We start from the raw sequence: 21,573 nt of genomic DNA, 5'->3' as shown, positions 1-21,573 counted from the left end.
AGACAAGCTATTCACAATTCATGTTCCAAAGACACATGTGCCCCAAAATATTTATCACTGTTGAGTGTAAAAAATATCTATACACAGAAATATGATAATATTCCTATTAACATTAAAAATTAATATTCTTAAAGTGACAAAATAACATTTTTATAAAATTCAGTGTCAAGCATTTTAAATTATTTACTACTGGCTTGTACAATAGAGCCCAGTGGTTTGCAGTGAGTCTGTTCATTTATGTAGCCTTAAAGCCATCAAGAATGTCATGTTCAATACTTCCTGATTTTTCCTGAAGATTTCTGAAAGGTTGGATCTACACAGCATGTGAGCTGGGAGGTCACAACTACTCTGATGGCTTGGCAGCTCCTCACACTCATTCCTAGCACTTCAGTTCATGTCTTGCCAAACTGCCTCCCTGACCAAGTCACATAGTGTTGCTGGAAAGACAAGAAAGGATCGTCCAGGCCACATCAGTCTGCCAATGGCAGTGCACAGCACCTCAGGTTCTCTTCGTGAAAGTACCACAACGGTACTTGCTCTACAGCTGGCTTCAGGATGATTCTTGGACAAGCATTCTTACAGATGCATGCATGACTGCCAAAAGCTGCTTCTCTTAACTGAAAGTACATGAGGTTTATTTTATCCAGTCTTCGTTATATGCTGAAATTATATGCATACTTCCCAAAAAGAACAGTCTGAATAAAATTCCCACCTACCGTTAAATTCTCAACTTTCATTCTCCTTGTTTTTATCATCACTTACAATTTCACAATTTTGCAGTTCTCCAGTCACCAGAAAGTCTCTCACTTTGCAGACTTTCTAATTCTCATTTCTAATACAAAAACCAAAAAGCCTCCCAGCAATGATGCTACCAAATTTATACTAAGAACTATTCTTTAAAATGTCTTATAGAAATACATGATACTAACCAAACACTTGTTAATTCTTAACGCTGAAATAACATATGACCCATGTCTTCATCTTGTCAAGTTACATCAAGGAGTCATTTTTTCTGATATGGCAAGTGAACGAATTCCAGAATAACAACAATCTTGCCAAGACCTTTACTAAAATTTATGTTATGAATCATTATCAATAAATACAATGTTGCAAAAACTGAATTTAAATTATCAAAATTAGAAATAATGCATAAGGCATATGTTTAAGAAATGTATTCAGAAATAGATCTTCTTGATTGCACCCTAAATGAAAATTGGGCCAATTTGGAAGATAAATCTGGAACGTACTCAAATGAAGAGTAAGATAACATCTGTCAAAGTCAATTAATTTGTGAAAATACAATTTGAAAGTGGTAATAAGCAGTTAGTTAGTTACCCCTGCTGATCCATAAGACACTCATTCCCCAAGACCCAGTGTATCAGTTGTCTAACTGATACAAGCACATCTTAAAAACCTGTAAATTATAGAACCGACTGGTATTGGCCAACTGTCAAAGCTATGGGAAATAATCAGAATAAATGTAAACTTGAAGAGTAGAAAACAAAGGTAAAGCACCTGTAATGGTGTTTTAACTCTGCTTTAATGTGTGTAACTCTACACACAAAGTGGGCTATTATTTTGTATTGGGCATGCAATACAAAGAACCCAATGTTCTCCAAACTTCCCTTAATCTGGGAGAAAGATCCTGGAACTGGGAGGCTGCAACCAGTTAACAGGATTGGGGGTTAGCCTAAACTCCCAGATTCCCAACCGTATCATTGGGATTTGATGATCAGATTACCTGCAAGACTTCCAAGCATAAGGCAGCACTGATTTCACTCAGAACATTAGACTGCTGTTTCTCAACTCAGAATCTTTCCCATAATAGATTCCATGTCCTATAGATGCTTTATTGTAATACCTTTGCTAACAGGTATTAGATTATTTCAGTCATTCTCCAGAAAACTTCATCTGGCATCAAAAGGCTTACAGTTCTGCATTAAGGATGGCACTATTTAGATGAAAACCTAACTTCACTGTTACATGATATTATTATGATTTAATTCTAATAATTTCAATGACAACAAGATTTTTATCAAGTCTGATCCACTGAAGTCAAAGACATTCTTTCCACTGACTTGAAAAATGGGAAGTGAAATTACTTAAAAATGCCTAAAAAATACAAAGTGCATTTATAAACTATTAATAGCCATCCCATTAAAGGGATGTGTTGGCAAAATTTCTAGAAATGCAGTCAGATACAGGCACAATTTTGAAATAATGTTTCACAAATTTAATTTTATAATGCTGCTTCACTCAAATAAAAAAAGAAATGGTATTCAAACAAAATTACACTCTTCCCACCTCGTATTAGAGGAACACATCCAGTATCAAGCAATCATGACAAATTACAGTACAAATATATGTACTGTGGATAGATTTTAGCAGAAGGTAAGCACTAGCACTACAGTAATTGAGCTTTATCCATAAAGCAGTCTTACAGTTTTAAGTGCAACTTCATAAGACTTTACACATTTATGGATTATATACATGAACCATCTGTGTCCTGTTATTTAGTGTAAGACAAAAAATTCAAAGAAAATTTTTGAATTTGCATTTCAATAGAAATTACTATGCCTGCTTAAAAAAAATGCAGATCTGTCTGGAAAAAAAAAAAGTACTACTGCCAAAGCAATGGAATACCAAAACTGATTTGAGCAGAAAGTTCATGACTTTCTTAAGACTTAATCATAGATGGTATTCAGTGTAAAAAATTATTTAAAGCACTGGTGGTTTTAACCAAAACCTACCTTGTTAGGAAAACCTGCTCCATAGAGACCATCCTAATTTAGGACAGAATTTACACACGCTGCCAATTTTTACATACATCAACTAGCAAGTGTTACCAAGACTTCCAACATATCACTTTGCGGGTTTTTTCCCTCCCCTTAGGAACAGTTTGTTAAAAAAAGGAAAATAAAACCAATAAAAATAAAAATAAACATCTAGACAAGAACAGGCTCTACAACAAATATTTATCATATTATAAAGCACCACAGTGAAACACCACCAACATTACAGAAGCAGCTAAAAACAGACTAAAGAACATTAACACAGATGATGTTCTGTTGTATTAGACATCTTATTTCATGGCTTGTGACCATTCAGTCAAACAGAAAAGTTTTTCTATAAAAGGTGCTTTATAACAGTTCAATAAAATGCAGCGATGCTATCTAAGCTGCTGTTTTATTTTGGGCTTCTGAGAGTTGTAAGTCTCTCTCTACATATATGCATACTTTTAAATTTCAGTATAGTCCTCTGAGAGTGCAAGATGCAGTAAGCCACTTTTCCACTGGGAGGAGTTGACTAGTACCTGTCATCCTCCGGAGATGCATGCTGGATATGAATCCTGGGACTAGTAGGTCGTCTCCTCTCTAGGGAGGGGGACCATCTACCGCTGTTTGCCCATCCAATAAAACAGGAAAAAAATAGGATATTTAGTTTGTGATAAGATTAAGTATGTAGTATTTGAGACTGGAAAAATACCCCAAAAAGTAATGCAAGTGTGTCATTTACTTATTTTTCTCTAGCAGTTTTCTAATTCCCAAGTATACTATTCTTATGGCTGCTTACTGCAGAAACATTATAGTTGAAACAAGGAGAATGTATGCCCAAAGAAATTAGACTGATACAAACCTCTTACATAGTGTACCATTAAGTTTTCAAATATTCTCAAATACTAGACTATCTATAAGACTCTCATCTGCATAAAAAGTCATAATTCCAAACTAGAAGAGCTTTTCAAAGACCATATGACGGTCATTTTCTGTCGACTACAGGCTGGTATTTTGTTAAGCCTATCTCTCCTACCTATTTGCACTGAAAAATGCATTCTCAGTAAAAATGTAGGACTATGAATTGTAAGAAAAATTCTAAGGCATAAAAGTGACCCTTTTCTGGAACACAATGAGAGAGTAATGGGAAATTAATCAGCTACAACCAAGCTACACATATTTGCATACAAGTACTGGTGTAATTTTTTTTTATTTAAAAATATATATTGAAAGTGTGTGCAGCCAGCTTCCTCTTCTGTTCATTTCTCTGTATCCCTGCAGTACCTGCCAGCAGATTATGTTACATAATTAAATTTAACAAAAAGAACCTGAATTATGAATGAAAACTGCTGTCTTACATGATTTTTTCTTGAAAAAACTTATTTAATTTAGAATTATATATACTATAGACCGGTGTTGCTTACTTTGTTCGGCTGTTATGTGGTTGTAATAGTACAAGTGTATGTATAACAATTTACAAAATCAAAATATACCAATTAATTTACAAACAGCAAAATGTTTACATAAACTCTGCAGACTATCTAATATTTTACTTTCTGAGGCATCCTTCCAGTCCATGTAAAAAGGAAAAGGATTCGATTTATGGAACATGCAAATAACAAAGGTTTCAGGGAGATTAGCATCACTTGAACAGCTAGGCAGATCTTTCAGAAGTTTCAAGAGGAAATAGGTTGTTAGTAGTTAGCTTCTTTTTCTCTCCAAAGCAAGAGTTAAAGAAAATGTTAATGCATCAGTGCACTCAGTCAAAGCCCTTAATATGCTGATACCCACTACAAATATTAAACAGTATTTGATAGAATTAGGTAGGTCATGCAGTATGAATTTTGAGAACATGCTCTCTTTCACTGAATTTTGAATGACCATGAGACACAGTACAATGCAGACAAACGTGCAATAACCTATTCCTTTACGTGGTTGAAAAGAACTGGAAACACAAGACATTGCATACATAATGCAAACAGCTACTTTACCGTACAGTATTTTAAATGTAAATGGTGATATTCAACGTAACTGTTAAAGGCATGCAACATAAACACCTAATACTTCAGACTTACTAAAAAACCTTAGAAAAGTCAACATGAAATTGTAAGGACAGGTCTTAACTGGATCAAGCGACAGCTCCAACTTCTCTGTTATCTATTTATGAGTAGGTAACAGGTAACTGTTCAGCTTTGTATCTTGTTTAGCTAGTAGTGACCAGGTGACAGCAAACATCCTGAAGATCCTTGAAATGTTTTGATTCCTACGGCAGCGAAGCACCTCAAAACAGATCTAACACAGCTGCTGGGCTGCATTTTGCAGATATTTTGTATATGAACTAATCCTCGGGCTGTGTGCCTCGGATTTATTAGCTCAGATCTCCACTGACTAATCTCTCAGGACCAAAGCATACCAGCAGTACCAATCCATACAACTGCTCTTGTGCTAGCTGCTAATACACACAACAATTGCTTGCAACAAAAAAAAGAAAGTGAATAAAAGCCACACTAAGTATTATTAATGTGCTTTTCTGACTTGAGGCTGGGGATTGCACACAGATTTCTCTGTTCTAAGGAGATGGTACCCAACTTACAAAGGAAACAAAAAAAAAATCATAAACTCTGAGACACAGTTAAGAGGGCAATGAAAAAAAAATCATACTGAAGGAAGTAGTGACAGCAATAAACATCTTCAATAGCGTTAAAGGGTATTTATGACTATATTATAAACTAACATATGTCTTACAGATCATCACAGAAACTTCAACAAAATAATAATTTTGAACACCTAGGAATAAATAGGAGGGGAAAAAAAAAAAGGCAGACATGGTACAACTGTATAGGTACATTAGTAAGGGCTGGATCTTTTTGAGTATCCCAGTGTATACTGTGCCAAAGAGAAATATATGAAGGATTATCTTCTGTACCAAACTAGTACATTTACTAAAAAACTTTGGCAGGCCCATGTCAGCATAAGGTCAGTTTGCCAGTCAAGTTATACGGACATTCCTTGCTTAAATATTGCTGCTTATAGCAGGAGAAAAGGAATGTCTTTTTTTTGCTGTTCTGCTTTTGTTTTAGTGCAACTAACAAGACATAAGCCCCAAAATCATATATACTGCTGAAAGTACTTTTCTGCTGGTGTGTGTGGATTAACACTATGACTTTTACTGGCAAAGCAGCATCTTAAAAAACAATAATTACTCCAAACATTCCAAATGACAAGAATGACGTTATACAGAGTTTAAGGATCAAAACCATTTCCAATAAATTCTTAACGCAGAGAAATAAGGCTCTACTGTCTACCAGTTACACATGGCCAATACCATTTTGTTAAAAAAGGTCAAGTGGAACATTTTAACTCTTGATCCCAGATGCAATCTAACTTATACCCTCTGAGGCAAAAGGTTGGAGGAAACGAGTAGGAAGAATTTTCTTGATAGGTAAGTATACATATAAGTGTGTATGTGTATATATATATATATCTAAAAGATACATATATAAGAATTTTCTTGCTAAGGTAAGTATACTTATAATTTTGTTGAAGAAAATACTTAATGCCACATTTGGAAGTCTATCATTATACTTCGAGGGCCAAAAGCCTAAATTTGTAAATAAAACACACAAATCCATTCTGAGGGAAAAGAAAAAAGGAAACACTTTGAAAACAACTAACAAAACCTTCAACATATGTCCCTCAAATATAACATGCTGTACAGATTGGACTTCACAAAACTGTATACTGTTTCTCTTCGCTACAAGCAGGACTGACTACACCTGACAGATATTTGTTTAATCTCTTCTTAAGTCTCCACTAATAAAGTCTAGACAACCTTTTCCATATCGACTGTCACACTATGTCATTATACTAGCCTTCAAAAAAGCTTTCCTACTATTTAAGATGAACCTATCTTACTTTAAGTCACTTATTCTCATCTTGCCCACACATATACAAAATGCTTTCTGCATACCTTGAACTTTAATTCTGTGTTCTTCAAGCTAAAATCTCCTCTATTATTACACACAAGTGATCACAAACCTCATGCTAAAGCATAAGCAGATATATTCAACAGTGGAGAATGAAATCTTCTAAAATTAGCTTCCTCCAAAACAAAAGATTAATTTCTTGTTTCTTATACATTAAATATAACATCTTCCTCCAAAAATTGGGCTGTATTGGAAAAACATTTATGTCTGAACAAAAAAAATGCGTGTTGTTAATCCTCTGACAGAGCCACACAGATCTTCTAATTTGCAACAAAACTATCATGGAAATTTTGAACAATAATTTAATAAAAAAGAGCTTTTCCACACCCCCATGAAGGACCCCAAATCAAAGGCCCCTACGTAGTCACTATTTAAGACCTCTAAAAGCAAAGACATAAAAGTGTAATAGTGACGGACAATTCTTCTGGATCAGGCCCACAGACAATTTAGCAAAATCTCGTGTTTAGCAGAGGCCATTAACACACACTTCTCTATGAGGAGGTTCATGAGAAATGCTGCAGATTCTGTTGAGTGCCTAACGGACAAAGGTTGTTGAAGATGATTTATAAAGACATAATAGACCTAGTTAACATCAGTGACAGGTTTAGTTTTGAGTATAATATTCTAACTAGGTAGTTTACAATTGCCAGTTTCTGTTTCATTGAATATTTAACTTGATGGGCGGCCCCTTGAAATAAAAATACAAAACATATACTGCTTCTGTCCATATGTTATTGCATTAAATAGCTGCTTATAGATCAATACAGCTGTATATATCTGCACACTTAGTTATTAATATGATGCTACAATAATTTTTTTAAACATCTAGAATGGTATCCTCTATTTCATTCTGAGTGGCCTTATTTCCGTCACACTTTTTTTGCATAGACATATATGTTTTATCTATAATATCTTAATCTTGACCTGAGAAAGGAATGAACTATTGCAGATCTATCTGAGATATCTCAGCAGAACTTTAGTCACTCCTCTGCAACAAGGGCACAACTTGAGAAGCAAGATCCAGTCAAGGAAGTGGGGAGAAGGGAAAAGGAAATTCCACAAAAAAAAAAAAAAGAGAAATCTAATCTTAAAGAGAAAAGTACGTTCTTATTGACAGGTCCTCTCCCATGATAATGAAAGTGATGCAACTGTTTTAATAACCCCACTGTGAGTTGACTGACAAAGCAACTTTGTATTATTAACTGCCACACTAGTTAAGTATGTATTGCACAGATGAAATTATAATTCCACCATATTCCCACTCAATGGAAGCCTATTATTGCCTTTAGTGAAGCTAAAATCTCAGTCTAAAATGGTATAATTCAAAACACAGGTGGTGATGAAAAATTCTCCCGTGGAACAATCCCATCTGTCAAACACACCAATAGTATTTGGTTCACCTAAGATTTTTAACCAAGCTATTGTAACATTAAAAATTCAGAAAGCATCCATAAAATGCCTGCACAATATATGTGGCACAACAATATTTCAATAAAATTGCAAACATGTTTTCTTAAGACTTATGTGAGCCTTAATATAATGTCACAGAGTGAAAAAAAGTTTAATGCAATGATTTGCCTTATAATTGCAAAAGCAGATGACGCAGATTAGATTAAGGAAGCAATGAAGTTTGGATGTTTTATAGAAAATATGGCATGATACAAACAACAGTTCTGGTTTGAAATATGAGAGTTTTGTCATATAATTTATAAATTATGTCACTGCCTTATTAGCAGTCCACAGAACAGGCAAGAAACAAATATACTTTTTAGCAAACGATGATGAAGAACCAAGTGGTACTTTGTCAAAATACTTAACACTGCAATGCTATTATCAGCATACTGAGGACTTTTGTAAACAATGACATCAGCTTGAACTAAAACAAGGAAAGAAGCCAGAAGCGGTCATAAACTCACAATTTACATGACATACATGAATGCAGGAGCAATTATGTCTACAAATACCAAAGCAGACATGACTGTACAAGAATGTAGAATACTCAAATGAAGAAAAACAAAACTGAGAAAGATCACCAGCACAGATGACAAGAAATTCATAAGTTTTTATTTTATACCTTTCTCGTTCTGGTGAATGCAAACTAGTATCTGGTCTCAAGCAGTTGGTACTAGCACTCCTAGCCCTGTCAAGGGAGGGCTGTAGTTCACTAGTGCCAGTGCATTGCATCCAATGGTAGAAGAGAAAGAAAAAGAAAACAAAGAAAGGAATACAATGTTAGATATTAACTCATAAAATAATGCTCTTTTTACAGAAAATGCAGAATCACAATGATTTAATTAAGGAAAACGTAAAAGAGCTGACTGGATGACAGTGCCAAGATTTGTTTAGAAAATAAAAGCAAACAAAAGACTGCTAGAATTTTTTTGCTAAGATTGTTGAAATGTTTAAAACTGAATGAGACAGAACAACATCCACTTGGCAAGAAAGTGGAATGAGAAATACCAAATAATAAATTTAAATCCTTATCAACAGCAGTAAATCTTAGGTCAACATAAAAGGATGTCATACATTACATATTATGTGAAATCACTTTACAGTGAAGCTCATTTACTTTGCAAATCCATATGAGATTCCAAACGAGCGGGAAATTAATCCTCAGTTTCTTACCTAGCCAGTAGATCATCTCCAAATTTTGGTATTTGTGAATTAAGGCAATCACGAAGGAGTGAAATATCCTGTCTAATCACTGATTTGGTCTTAGCACATGCAGGAAGAGTTGAGCTTTGTGAATTAAAATTATTTAAACAAAATGAAAATAAATGACATGTAACCAAAACCAAATAAATAAACAAAGGAATGTAACAAAGAAAAAGATGCCACATATAATTTCAAGAGTGAAAAAAACTCCACCTAATACCAAGTAGTTTGGTGTTTTGGGTGTTTTTTTGTAGTGTAAGGGTTAATTTAGACAGTTATATAAAATTATTTTAAGATTGTACCCCTTACCTCTCAGTTATAAAAACTGTATGAAACATTTTATATTTTTATTTAACAAGACAAGACTATCTATTTTTTAAAAAGGAACTAACTACTTAAAGCGGACTCTAAACATCTCTTACCTGTATAGGTTCCAATGACTACCATTTTCTAGTAAAGGCATCTTGGGTGGTAATGTTTTATAGTGCCTAACAGAACTTCTTGAACGTGGTAGAACAGAAAAGAAAATAGAACAACACAAAAACATGCCAGAAATAAAAAGACAGGTAAAGGTAAGGCAAGACTGACCAGAATGCAAAATAAATGCATAATGTTCTACTACATTTAATAGCTGTATGAGTAGATTTCTCAGTACATGTTTTTCTCAACTCAACTACCGTGACAGCTATCTGGGGGACAAATTCTTGTATATCCACTTCAGTTAACACAGTCCGTGAACACATGACAATACTGTTATGGCTCAGATTTTTTTCATTGTAATGAAAGTAATCTAAATACCATTTTTAGAGATTTTTATTAAAATATACAAGCTGTTGTAAAAGATTAGGTTGTTATTAAACTTGCAGTTTATTTCTCTTAGTAATGCTTTTAGATATCATAGACTTTATCCTCTTCAGTAGCTCAGCATGAAAAGCTTGCTAAAACAGTGATATATAGTGTCAAAAACTCAATTGTAGATGTATTAGCATCTGGCATTTTTGAATGTGGAAGTCTTTTTGAAGTGGTGTATTAGCTTCAAAATCTAATAGTAATTAAATTCTATTAATAATAAGCTAATTAAAAAAATTAGATCTACTACATCAGCCACCACAGCAGCACTCTGAGATAGTATATGACAACTGTCCAATATCATCACTTACAGTAAATGAGATTTTAGAACAGGAAATGTTTGCTTTATTATCCAGCTCCACCCAATGAACAAGGGAGAAATTTAAAGGCAGACAGTAGCTGCCGAATGGGAATCATGGCCATTTAATGGTTAAGGGTTAATAACCGAGTTCTAACAGGTTTCCACATACTCTACCAAGACACAGCTGTGGTGCTATTAGTAGAAGGACCAGCAGCCTTGAGGATTTTGCAGCTTCAAGAACAGTCTGTCCCAAATAGGACATTTTGATTCCTATTAAGGCTTAGACCTAGGCACGGCAGATCAACATTATAGACTTGGCTGTGTCACAGACAGATGAAACACCTCTTTGCCTGGAAATCCTAGTGTTGATAAACCCTGAGGGACTTAACAGAGGAGCTTTGACCCTTCTTGTACAGGTTGAGTGGTCATCACTGCTGACATCTCTACTAGAGGTCACTGTGACGTTGCAAAGTTGGGATAAAGGAATGGTCAGGTCAATCCTGGCAAACTGGCAGATATTACCAACCAAAGTGGGTGAGACTCAAGACATGGACTGTGACCACCCATGGTCTATGGCATAGGTACACATGTCCTGCCACCATTTCTGCTATTAGTCAAGAATTGCATACAGATGGACATGATGGACAGCTAGGACTCGTATTATTCTAAACAGCTGTATTAAACTAACCATATATCCTAACTTTGCAGCTTGGCCTATCTCATATTAATATTTCTTTCATTTAACATTAAACCATTAACATTTCTTTCCCATTTTAAGCTGAACTGTCTCGACAATTAACTAAAACTTTATTCTGCAAGCTGCCTAGAAAACAAGGATAAAGCCTTATAACGTTTCTAACATGAATAAATGTCAGGCCACTACAAATGAGAAAGGACAAAAGATGGCAACCGATGTGAGACTGAATTTTTGTTAAAAGGATTTTTGAGACTATTCAGTCAAGGACGGATATTGGCAATTTTCTTGGTATTATTCAAACTTGGATTAGGCTGCATAAGCCTCAGAGTTAAATTTAAAATCCCCTTCAATATGTTATTAAAAGTACGCTTTTTTTTTACAGTATACCATTACTGTTACTTTAAAGGGGTGAATTTGTTACTTTTCTTGATCATAAAAAAAGTAACAGTAATAATTAGAATAAGGAAAAAGGCAAAAAAAGGCCTGAATCTCTGAATTCAGTGTAGCTCTTGCCTAACTCTATTGCTGCTCATGAAAAATTTTTAGCTAGTTAACTGACCAGACTCTTTAGTAGACTTGTAAAACTATTGGAAATCTATCGTGGATGGGCAAAGTGCATCAGAAGTTCGTGATACAATATTTACTTCATGAATTAAGTGAGAATTTAAGCATTGGCACTGTAGAATTCTAATGAAAAATATAATCTTTAAGAGGGAAAGGAAAAAGCATAGAGCTGGGGGCAAGGAGCGGGGTGAAGATATAGACGATACAGCAGAACCAGAAAGGCCACAGGAAGGAGGCAGGAAAAATTGCTATTACATGACAATAAACTGACATAAAATAACAGGGAGTGGAACAGATTATTAACCTTTAAAACCTAAAATGTTGAGGAAAAAGCTTTTTTAGCTGAAGTATGAGAATAAAATTCTTTCTACTGATAATGAAAACTCAAATTTTAATTTCACAGCTTCACTGATGCACAGATTTTGGGGGGGATTTTTTTTTATTTATTATTTTACCTTTATACCTTGTAATAGAATCCTATCACAGCATCTTCAATGCTGTTTCAATTTAGATGAAGAGAATTAAAGCAACCCAAGGCATATTAAAAAACCCTGCTCTGGACGGGAAAATCCTACACCAAGTAAATGAATAAGTACATTAGACAACTTGGTTTTAAAAGTTTGATGGCTTTAAACATACACCACCGACATAAAACACTTAGCAACATCCAGATCCCGAACAGAAAAATGGTTAACTACTTCAACTTCAACCTACACTTTTATTGATTCTGACTGGAAGATTTTCTACACAATCTGACATGTATTTTTAACAAGGTTAGCAGACATGGCAAAAAAAAGGGGGACGGGGGACAGAGTTAGATTTGTTAGATATTTTAGTCTCATTTAGTTTCACAACATTGGGAAGGATTTAGACAGGGAGCTCCAAGCTGTGGAAAGTGATATTAATGAAAACTGGAGACAAACCCGAACTACAAAGTTTATGCCTGGATCCAATTTACAGCACAATTTGTAGATGAAGAAATAAGTAATACGAGAACCCTCAAATCTGGGGTTCCCAGTGAGCCCTCATCAGCATGAGATTAGATGTCACAACAAGTAAAGATTGTTGGCTTGTGCATGGTTGTAATATAAACATAAAAATGCAAATTAAAGAAAATATAAAAACAACTAAAAAGGAACGTTTGAAATTATAACAACACTGTCATGCATTGGGAGATTGGGACTTCTATGACTAGACAGAAACTCTACCACAAAATACAACTGCAAAATCATAATTTCTTCAACTGCTTTAATCCTTACCACTGAGGTTCACAAACATATATACACGTTTTCTATCTGAATTAAAATGAACAAAAAAGAACAACTGACACCTGAATCACAATGTACTAGGAAGTTCTTTACTTACTGGGACTAGATGCCACTATGGAAAAAAGTCGGGCACACAAAGTATAGACAACTAACCCAGATGTGTTCATGATTACCAAATTCCTGTATTTACCTGATGGTATGTAGGCACTCTGCACTTCTTCCTCGTTTTGCTCTGGGCAGCATAAGAAGCTCACTGCACAGACAGGATGGGTGGTGAGTGAAACAGATATAATTATGAAGCATTAGATGACATGAGTTATGCCAATGATATGCAAATGAAAACATAAAAAGAAACAAGAAGCTTCCACCCAGATAGATAGTCCGATAATGATCAAACCCAGACTGCACTTCTCAAAGAATGCCTGTGAGCCAAAAAATGCGTGCGATATCTACATTTACAACAAATTCCTTTTAGCATGGCATCTAGTTTTGTGGGATTTCTCCTTTTTGAAATGCAGTACTGTTTCAGAGCTCTTCATGACAAAAGGAATCCATAAAACAGCTACATTTCTCTAATAACCTCCTTTCTCATAAACCAATTAATGAAGAAATACTTTAGAAAAAAAAAGATTTATGGTTGTTGTTTGTTTTTTTCTTTCTTCCTAAACCACAAAAACATACATGAAAAAGCAGGGAGGGTTTGCTAATAATTTACTGCAAATCAGTTTAGGGGAAGAGTAATTGGTCACCCCTTCAGGAAAAACAAAAATATATGCTGGAAACATTCAAGGTAAGGTTGGATGGGGCTCTGAGAAACCTCATCTAGTTGAAGAAGTCCCTGCTCATTGCAGGGGTCTTGGACTAGATGACCTTTCAAGGCCCCTTCCAACCCAAAGATTCTATGATTCTACGTTCACTGGAAATAATTACATTTGGACAAATATAAATTCTGACTCATAGCTCTTGACAGTATTTTGTAATGCAATCCCAAAGAAAGAAAAAATTGCTAATTGACCATTAGACTTTTTGTTTCTCCCTGTTTCCAATTCAGAAAATCAGCCATCTATTCTATTTTTCATTTACTGTAACCAAACACATACTACAGCTGTCAAGATGGTATAATTAATACATATTTATGCCTATGGTAAATATGACTATGATATGAAATATCCCTTGAATTAATCTTGTAGTTTTACACACTTCAACAGAATCAGAAAGACCAAGCTCCAAACCTCCTAATTTTCGTAAATATGAAATTAAAGCTAAACTTCATGGAAACGTGCTATTTTAAAAGCAGCAGGGAATCATATGAAGTACTATGGTGACAAAGAGAGAAAAGATTAAAAAATAGATAAAGCAGCAGTTGTTCATTATGTTTTGTGCTTCATGCCATCATAATACGACCCATTTAATTGATGCAGTATAGGTAATATTTATCCAAATCTCTGAACTGGGCAGCTTGAAATAATGGCTTGTGAGTCATGTGAGATTTAACTTTGCATCTGGAACCACTAGCCTGATTTTGATGCAACAAAATGTATTAAAGGTGAACTGAATTGTTTTTTTTTTTAAGCAAAACTTCCATTCATGAGCTCATAGGACTGACAGAATTTATATGCAGGTTTCCAAACTACAGAAAAATACGCATTTTAGGAAAAAAGTTACCATTTTCTTAAGAGTTGCGAAGTAGATGCAAAGTCCACATTAAATCATAGGGTACTTCGTTAATATTAGCTCTACATTTACTAAGCAAGAGAGTATCTATTGTAATTGGCCCACAGCAAACAGTAATATAAAATTAATCCAGAAAGGGGATATAAAATAGCAAATCCACCATGAAATCTTCTAGTTAAAAAAACAATGCAAAAGAATCTATCACAGTAGATTATCGATAATGTAAGAAGATACTCACAGTTCTATAATAAATTAAGACTGGTTTGGAGACATTTAAAATAAAGATTGTTATTCTAAAACAAGTGTTTTCTAATACTCACATTAACAGATTTTCTGTAGGAATAAAATAAACACAAAAAAAAAATTATAAGGGCCATGTCCTTGAATATAGGATGATGATCCTAAATTCAGAGCAAAGTATACTGCTTAGCTAGATTTCCTAATAAAAAGCTTTTCCTAATAGATTTATGTATATACACACATACACGTGTGTATATATGTGAATAAATATATATAAAAAAAGTAAAGTGGACAAATCAGTTCCACTGGAAATTTATGACACTGGATACTTTAGTAAGAGACTATGATAACTATTTTTACAAAGATCTATTCAAAATATTCAATATTAATTTGGGACCAATAACAGATCTTTGAAAAATGATGAAAGATAATCAGCAATTGCAATTTCTGCCATATAACTATCGTGCAATTACTCACCTTTCAAACCAAGTTTATGTTAGGTAGCCACATGAATGTATTTGTTTAGATGATGGGTTCAGTAAATGAAAAGCAGATAACTATTATACTACTATTGATACTATTACACAATACTGAAAAAATATTTTTTTTAAAATCTTGGATGTGACAGAGAATCTCAACAAAAGCTGGTGTTGATCTTCCCTATGATGCTGCTTTTATGTACTAAAAGACAATAAAACCTGTAGGAGTTATACAGTCTCCACAACTGAAGAATCTAGGGGAAACATGAAAAGGAAAATGAAAAAAAGGAGACCACTGCAGACATCATTACTCAAGGAGAGTAAGTACATGGACTCATCTTTAAATCCTGCAAATAAGCCCTGTACATCCTTCATGTCTGATCTTTATACTTCTGAAACACTTTTTCTGAACACTGAAAAGAACTGAAGAATGTGTTTTATTCCTCTGAACAAATCCAGCAGCCCGTTGCTGCTGCGGCTCTGGTCTGACAGCTCATCTCCAAGCAAGCTTCAATGCAAGCCCTGCTCTCCAAGCATAATCCATGCATATATCATCATTTATATCATGGTTTGAGGCTTTACTGGAAGAAAATTTTCTAGACAGTTAACTATTGTCTATATTTATTTCTACTGACAAAAGCTACTTTTTCATGTTTCTTCCTCTTCAGATCTGCTGAATAAGTAACCTAGTCAATGAATATTTTCAGGAATCTTTTCAATATATCACTATTTATAACAAATAATAACATGAAACATTTGCAACAAGTGGAAATTACTTGAATTAGCTTAACTAAATCTGAACACTATATTCAAAAAGCATTTCAATTCACCTCTTGAAGGAAATTCAGTACAATGCAGCTTAGACAATTCTGTACATACTTCTTGCCTATAAGATGGAATTTAAAAATGTTCCAAATAACTCATTAATTCCCATACGTATGTTATCACATTAAAAAAGCGAAACAGGCAAGATCATATACAAAACTGAACTAGCTTAACTGCAAAAGCCATCTGTTATTCAATTTCTATGTTGCTTCAAAACTGGACAAAGTTCCAGAGATTTTTATGGTTTATTCCTTAAATGTTTTCACATCACTATGGAATGTATTTTTTGTATTGGATTTACTGGATCATTTGGAAAGGTTTTTTCACCCTTACTCATAAATAGTAGTAACTTACTGCCAAAAAAAATAATCCAAAGACATTACTAGGACATTTGATTGTACATGAATGGTAAAAGTTTGCCATTATAGTTTAGCTATATGATTTTTTTCCCAAAGTAAACAAACAACCCACAAACACTGGTAATCTATGTGACTGTCATCATTATGTTTCCCAAATACTAAATTAAAATACTTTTTAAAACTTTTTTCAGCTATAAACTAAATAGATATTCTCATTTTCTTCCACTTTATTAGAAGATAATCCTAGATAGCTGAAAATATCTACTAGGAGAGACCAAGCATTCTCTGAGGAGTGTAGCCACTGCATGTATTCCGGAGAGAGATGTGTACATGTCATGCACCTATGACTGGAGAACTTTGTTATCTACAAGCACCTGTATCCTTGCTATGTTTGGGTACTGTACCAGGTTCACCAGAATGTTATATAAGATGCTGTGAGACTGCATATATAGATGTCCAAAATCTATTAAGCACAGGAATGCAAATAATAGCATATGCAACTCCCAAGTAGTAAAAAGGCATGCCTGGTATTTTGCTGGCTACCAAAACAGAAAAATTCTGAGTTACAAGAATAGCTACAGCATACATGTAGATTTATGTTTTTCTAGCAAAAATCTCTGGGCTTCATTCATGAAACAAACAGCAGAATACTCTAGGACAAACACCCAAGAACCATTAGTCTAGATACCTGCTATTACTGTCAGCCCAGAGCAGAATTTTACCAAAAAAGAGGCATAGATAATTTAAACATGGCACTAGACTTGTCAGTTAGGATGATTTCTCTCCCTTCCCCATTACTATCAGTCATGTTTCTACTGAATACTTGAAAATTAGGCAAACCAACAAAGACATTTCTAAATTTGTTTCCAAGTTCAGGCTGACAATGTACCTTTCTTGATCAGACAAATATTGACTATCCATGTCTCTGGATCTGTAATCAACTGGAGTTCTGGAGGCATCATGGTGTCTAGTTGGAGAACGTGATCTTCTCATTTGATGAATTTCATCTAAACTCCTGAAAGGCAGAAATGTGTATGATAATCTTGTTTTCTCACAAATAACACAGCTTAATGGACTACAGTAAGAGTTGGTTGAAGGAAGTCTTTAATCATTAATTTGTTAGTACATGACTTCTAAAAAAATATCGATTCCAATATTAAAAAAGATTAAAGATTAAAAATCTTATTTTAATAGATTAAAAAGATTAAAGATTTTTTAATCTATAAAGATTAAAAAAACCACCACTAAGCAGTCATTGCTACCATATTTAGAAGTACATGCCTGTTTCTGTATACACTGATGGATTCAGTACTGGCATTTTCAAAGCCTGTACTTAAAGAATAACTGAGATAACACAAGAATTGATAATACCTCACATGAAATTAAGTTTTATGCATTTGTGGATTCATAGCCAGATTTCTAAAGGGCTGATTTTTGGCTGTCAACTTTTTGCAGGTATCTCCAGGTATTCTTTAAGAAATTCTGAGATATGATATGAGAACTTGCAGCAGTTTTTATCAATCTCAAACTAAGTGTTATACACAAGTGTTATACAAAAGGGGTACAATTTTGTATAAATGCAGGTAGGCTCTGACCTCCATGACAGTAATTTAAAGCTCTCTTCACAGAGAAAAGAACAAGAAAAGAAACTACTACGTGAAGGGCAGATTCTTCCTTTAGGTTAATAGCTGCCATTGGAACAAGAAGCATTAGTTTTTCAAAGTATTAAATGAAGGAATGGGTGGAATTGACTATGAAATATTTCATGTGTGTCTCATGCTTGTAGATAGAAAGATACAAGAGCATATATAATTGTTTGCAAAAGCAGAATGAGGAGCTCTCATTCTCTCTGCTATAAAAAAAATGAGACAGTGCCACGGTCTATTTTATGTACTCTTCTATCTGTTAAGGATGCAACAGCAAGTGATTTGGTAGGTAGTGAAATAGCATCATCTGTAAGAACTGATGTAACGGGGGATGCATGCAGTGACTTAAAAAACACACAAAATTTCAATGCACAAGAACAGTATATATGGAGGATGGAAAGGCAGAAGCAAGATCTCAACTGGGGGAAGCTGTTTTTCCAGAATATACCATCATTTTGAAACATCACAGATGTCTGGTATTAAATGATCAGTGATGGAACTCCAAAAAAACAGACACAGAAATGATGGTTAAGGACAGTACCGTAGCACAAAATTTTGTATACAAACTTCAGCTAAGTAGGGTAGATTTTCAGTAAACTACCACAGCTAATGGGCAATAATGTTGCTACTGCAATTCTTGCAGTAATTCAAGAACAAAGCTTCCTAGAAATTGGAGGAAAGGAAAACTGGTAAAAATTGGCTGATTTTTAGGGTTCCATGAAAGGTTGCAAGAGAAGCTTATTGCCTTGCATAATAAAACAAGCAAAATCAAGTAGGTCAAATTTTGTGCTTAAACAGTCTGAAGGGCACTATTTAAAAAAAGCATAAAGCATGCAAAGGAAAAGCTCAGAAAGGATTCTCCTCTTAATAGGTCGTCTATGAAAAGCAGTAAATGCAGAAAATGGAGGTTTATAACTTGCTATCTATCTGATGCTGTAAAGTATTTTTTACTTCTTCCATTTAAAATGTCACTTTATAAATACAATTGGTAATTTCAGCTTGCTTTTACTTCAAAAATAGTTCTTATACAATTTTTACATGCCATTATTTATTATCCTACAAATATACTTAAGTGGCTTCATACAAGATTCAGCCACCGACTGAAAAAACATTTCCAAACCTGTGTATTAGTTATGATACACAGATGATGAATCACAGAGAAAATATCAGTAAGAAGAGGTAAGTCTTGCAAAGTTACGATTCATCCCATGAGTGCTCTTAAATGATTAATAAACCATACATTAAGTTCAAATACTACACTATTAAATTCAGATACAAAAAAAAGTCTTAAAATCATTAAAAATTGCTGAACAAGAGAAAAGTTAATAATGACAGATTACAGAAACTTGAAACCGCCCAGTGTTTCAGTAACTTGTGATGCCTACCTCTGTAATGGCACATTTGGTAAACGTGAACGGGTCCTGCCCTGATCGTCGCCACGGTGAGGAGATACAGATCGTGAACGATGATGTGTTGTTCTTTGCTGTTCTGGCACAGTTAGCGTTGTAGATTTACTTTCTCTAGTACTAGATCTATATCCTACTGGCAAGAGGGCAACAAAAGGAAATTAGAGAATAAAAGTCTGAGTTTGGAAAGAACTCTATGGTTAGTCCTTCCAGGAATACACAAACTTCAAGTCATCATTCAGCTATTGTACATCCCGCTGTATCATGCAGCCAGGATAAATTACTAGCATTACCTTTAGATGTCTACATGTACAGAGACAGAGAAACGGAGATGATTTTCATTACGTACTGGAAGATGTGGAGGAAAGGACTGAAATAGTTTTCTGACTTGGGGAAGAGTACCCAGACGATCTTGTACTTCAAATATCAGAAAGGAATCCAAGCAATGTATGTTTACCTCATCTAACAAATGGAGAAGGCATGCTTGTGTACGACAGCACAGATTCATCCAGGACTGCTCATATATAAAGCATCCTTCTGACTCTTGTTTCAGCTAAATACAAAGATGTTCTCCTACTGAACTTGGACAAAGCTACCTACTTTCAAAAATTATAAGCATTTAGAATATGTTGTATAGAATATTGGGTGTTGCATACTCTGCAAAACATTCTTTCCGAATACTATGAATGAGCTGCAAAGTTTCTCGTACCTCATTTTTACATGGAATTTCAAAAAAAATCGGCAGAATGTTAGTACCTTTAAAAGCATTGATATTCCTGTGCCTTTTGCCATGTAATACACTGTTTGCCTTGATACACACTTTGAATCCCATCTTAAAACAGACAATGAAGCTCAGTAAGAAGCTTTCAAAAGGTGCCTGTTATCTTTCCAAAAGAGCCTAAGGAAATTTGCTCAGACTTCAGCTGCTCACTTCTAGATATTTAAATCAGACTAAAAGAATCCTTTGACAGAAAATCCCTTAAGTGATGGAAAGGGTCATCCCTTAAGTCATCCCTAAACGACTTCACAAATTACCGTTTAGATTCCAAAATAATCATTTTGCTGCTTCCCTGAATTTGTCTAGCATTAAGTTCCTGTAATATGTTATTTTGTTCAGCTCAAAAAACAGCCTGTATAAGAAATCTTCTTCCCATACAGGAAAAGACTATGATTTAGTCACTCAATCACCAATTGAATATAATAAATAAGTTACACTTTTTAAGGATCTTGTTACAGAGTTTCAACTTGTATTTTTTCATATTTTGTATAATTCTTGTAGTTCTCTATCTTCTAGCAAATTGTTATAGCCCTCTTAAAAGTGTGGCCCATATATAGAGTCTGTATTAGGCTTGGTCATGTATTCAGTGACACTTAATAATCTGTTTAGTTGCAAGGTTGAACCCGGATCACAAACATCAAGGAAACATCCATGTTTTTTTTCCCAAATTATGCATCAGTTTACCAATGTATTCTAATGGACATGTAACTTATCTGAATGCATTATCTTGTTATTAGAACTGGAGAAAACACTTTGTTAAACAGCGATAAATAATCCTAAAATAAGGGTATCTTCCACCATAGAACAGACTGATCTTAGTAACACAAAACTGAGAACAGGGACCTACTAGGTGATGCATTTTATCATCCAAGGAACTCTAAGACTCTTTTCCCTGTTTATGCAGTTTATAATATCACAGCCTCCAGAACTGTGTCCACTTTTTATACAGTATTGAACAAACTAGCAAAAGTTATCTAAAGATAACAGAAGAGCACCTTGGTGCTGTAGTATCCTGCAGTAGCTTCCAACCTTAAACCAGCTTTGCAGCAACTTCAGTAAATAAAAAAAGATT

The 21,573-nt window shown here is 34.4% G+C and overlaps 1 protein-coding gene across 9 annotated transcripts in view; it reads right to left on the bottom strand.

The window, feature by feature from the left end:
• The window catches only part of RIMS1 (regulating synaptic membrane exocytosis 1), a gene marked incomplete at its 5' end in the record, with an annotated part of 337,770 nt that overhangs the window by 103,880 nt on the left and 212,317 nt on the right, over window positions 1-21,573 (bottom strand). For 2 of the 9 annotated variants that reach the window (XM_081997758.1, XM_081997761.1), the window contains 5 exons: window positions 3,314-3,397; window positions 8,835-8,924; window positions 13,285-13,347; window positions 17,561-17,686; window positions 19,703-19,859. In XM_081997758.1, the coding sequence (XP_081853884.1) occupies window positions 3,314-3,397; window positions 8,835-8,924; window positions 13,285-13,347; window positions 17,561-17,686; window positions 19,703-19,859 (520 nt within the window). Of the gene's footprint in view, window positions 1-3,313; window positions 3,398-8,834; window positions 8,925-9,385; window positions 9,500-9,837; window positions 9,916-13,284; window positions 13,348-17,560; window positions 17,687-19,702; window positions 19,860-21,573 lie in introns of all 9 variants that reach the window. The other 7 variants (XM_081997764.1, XM_081997765.1, XM_081997759.1 and 4 more) reach the window with 6 other exon arrangements.

Source organism: Phaethon aethereus (assembly GCF_964289735.1).
Source record: "Phaethon aethereus genome assembly, chromosome: 3".
NCBI lineage: Eukaryota > Metazoa > Chordata > Aves > Phaethontiformes > Phaethontidae > Phaethon > Phaethon aethereus.
The sequence above is the reverse complement of the archived record's forward strand: the minus strand, read 5'-3'. Positions and strand labels throughout refer to the sequence as shown.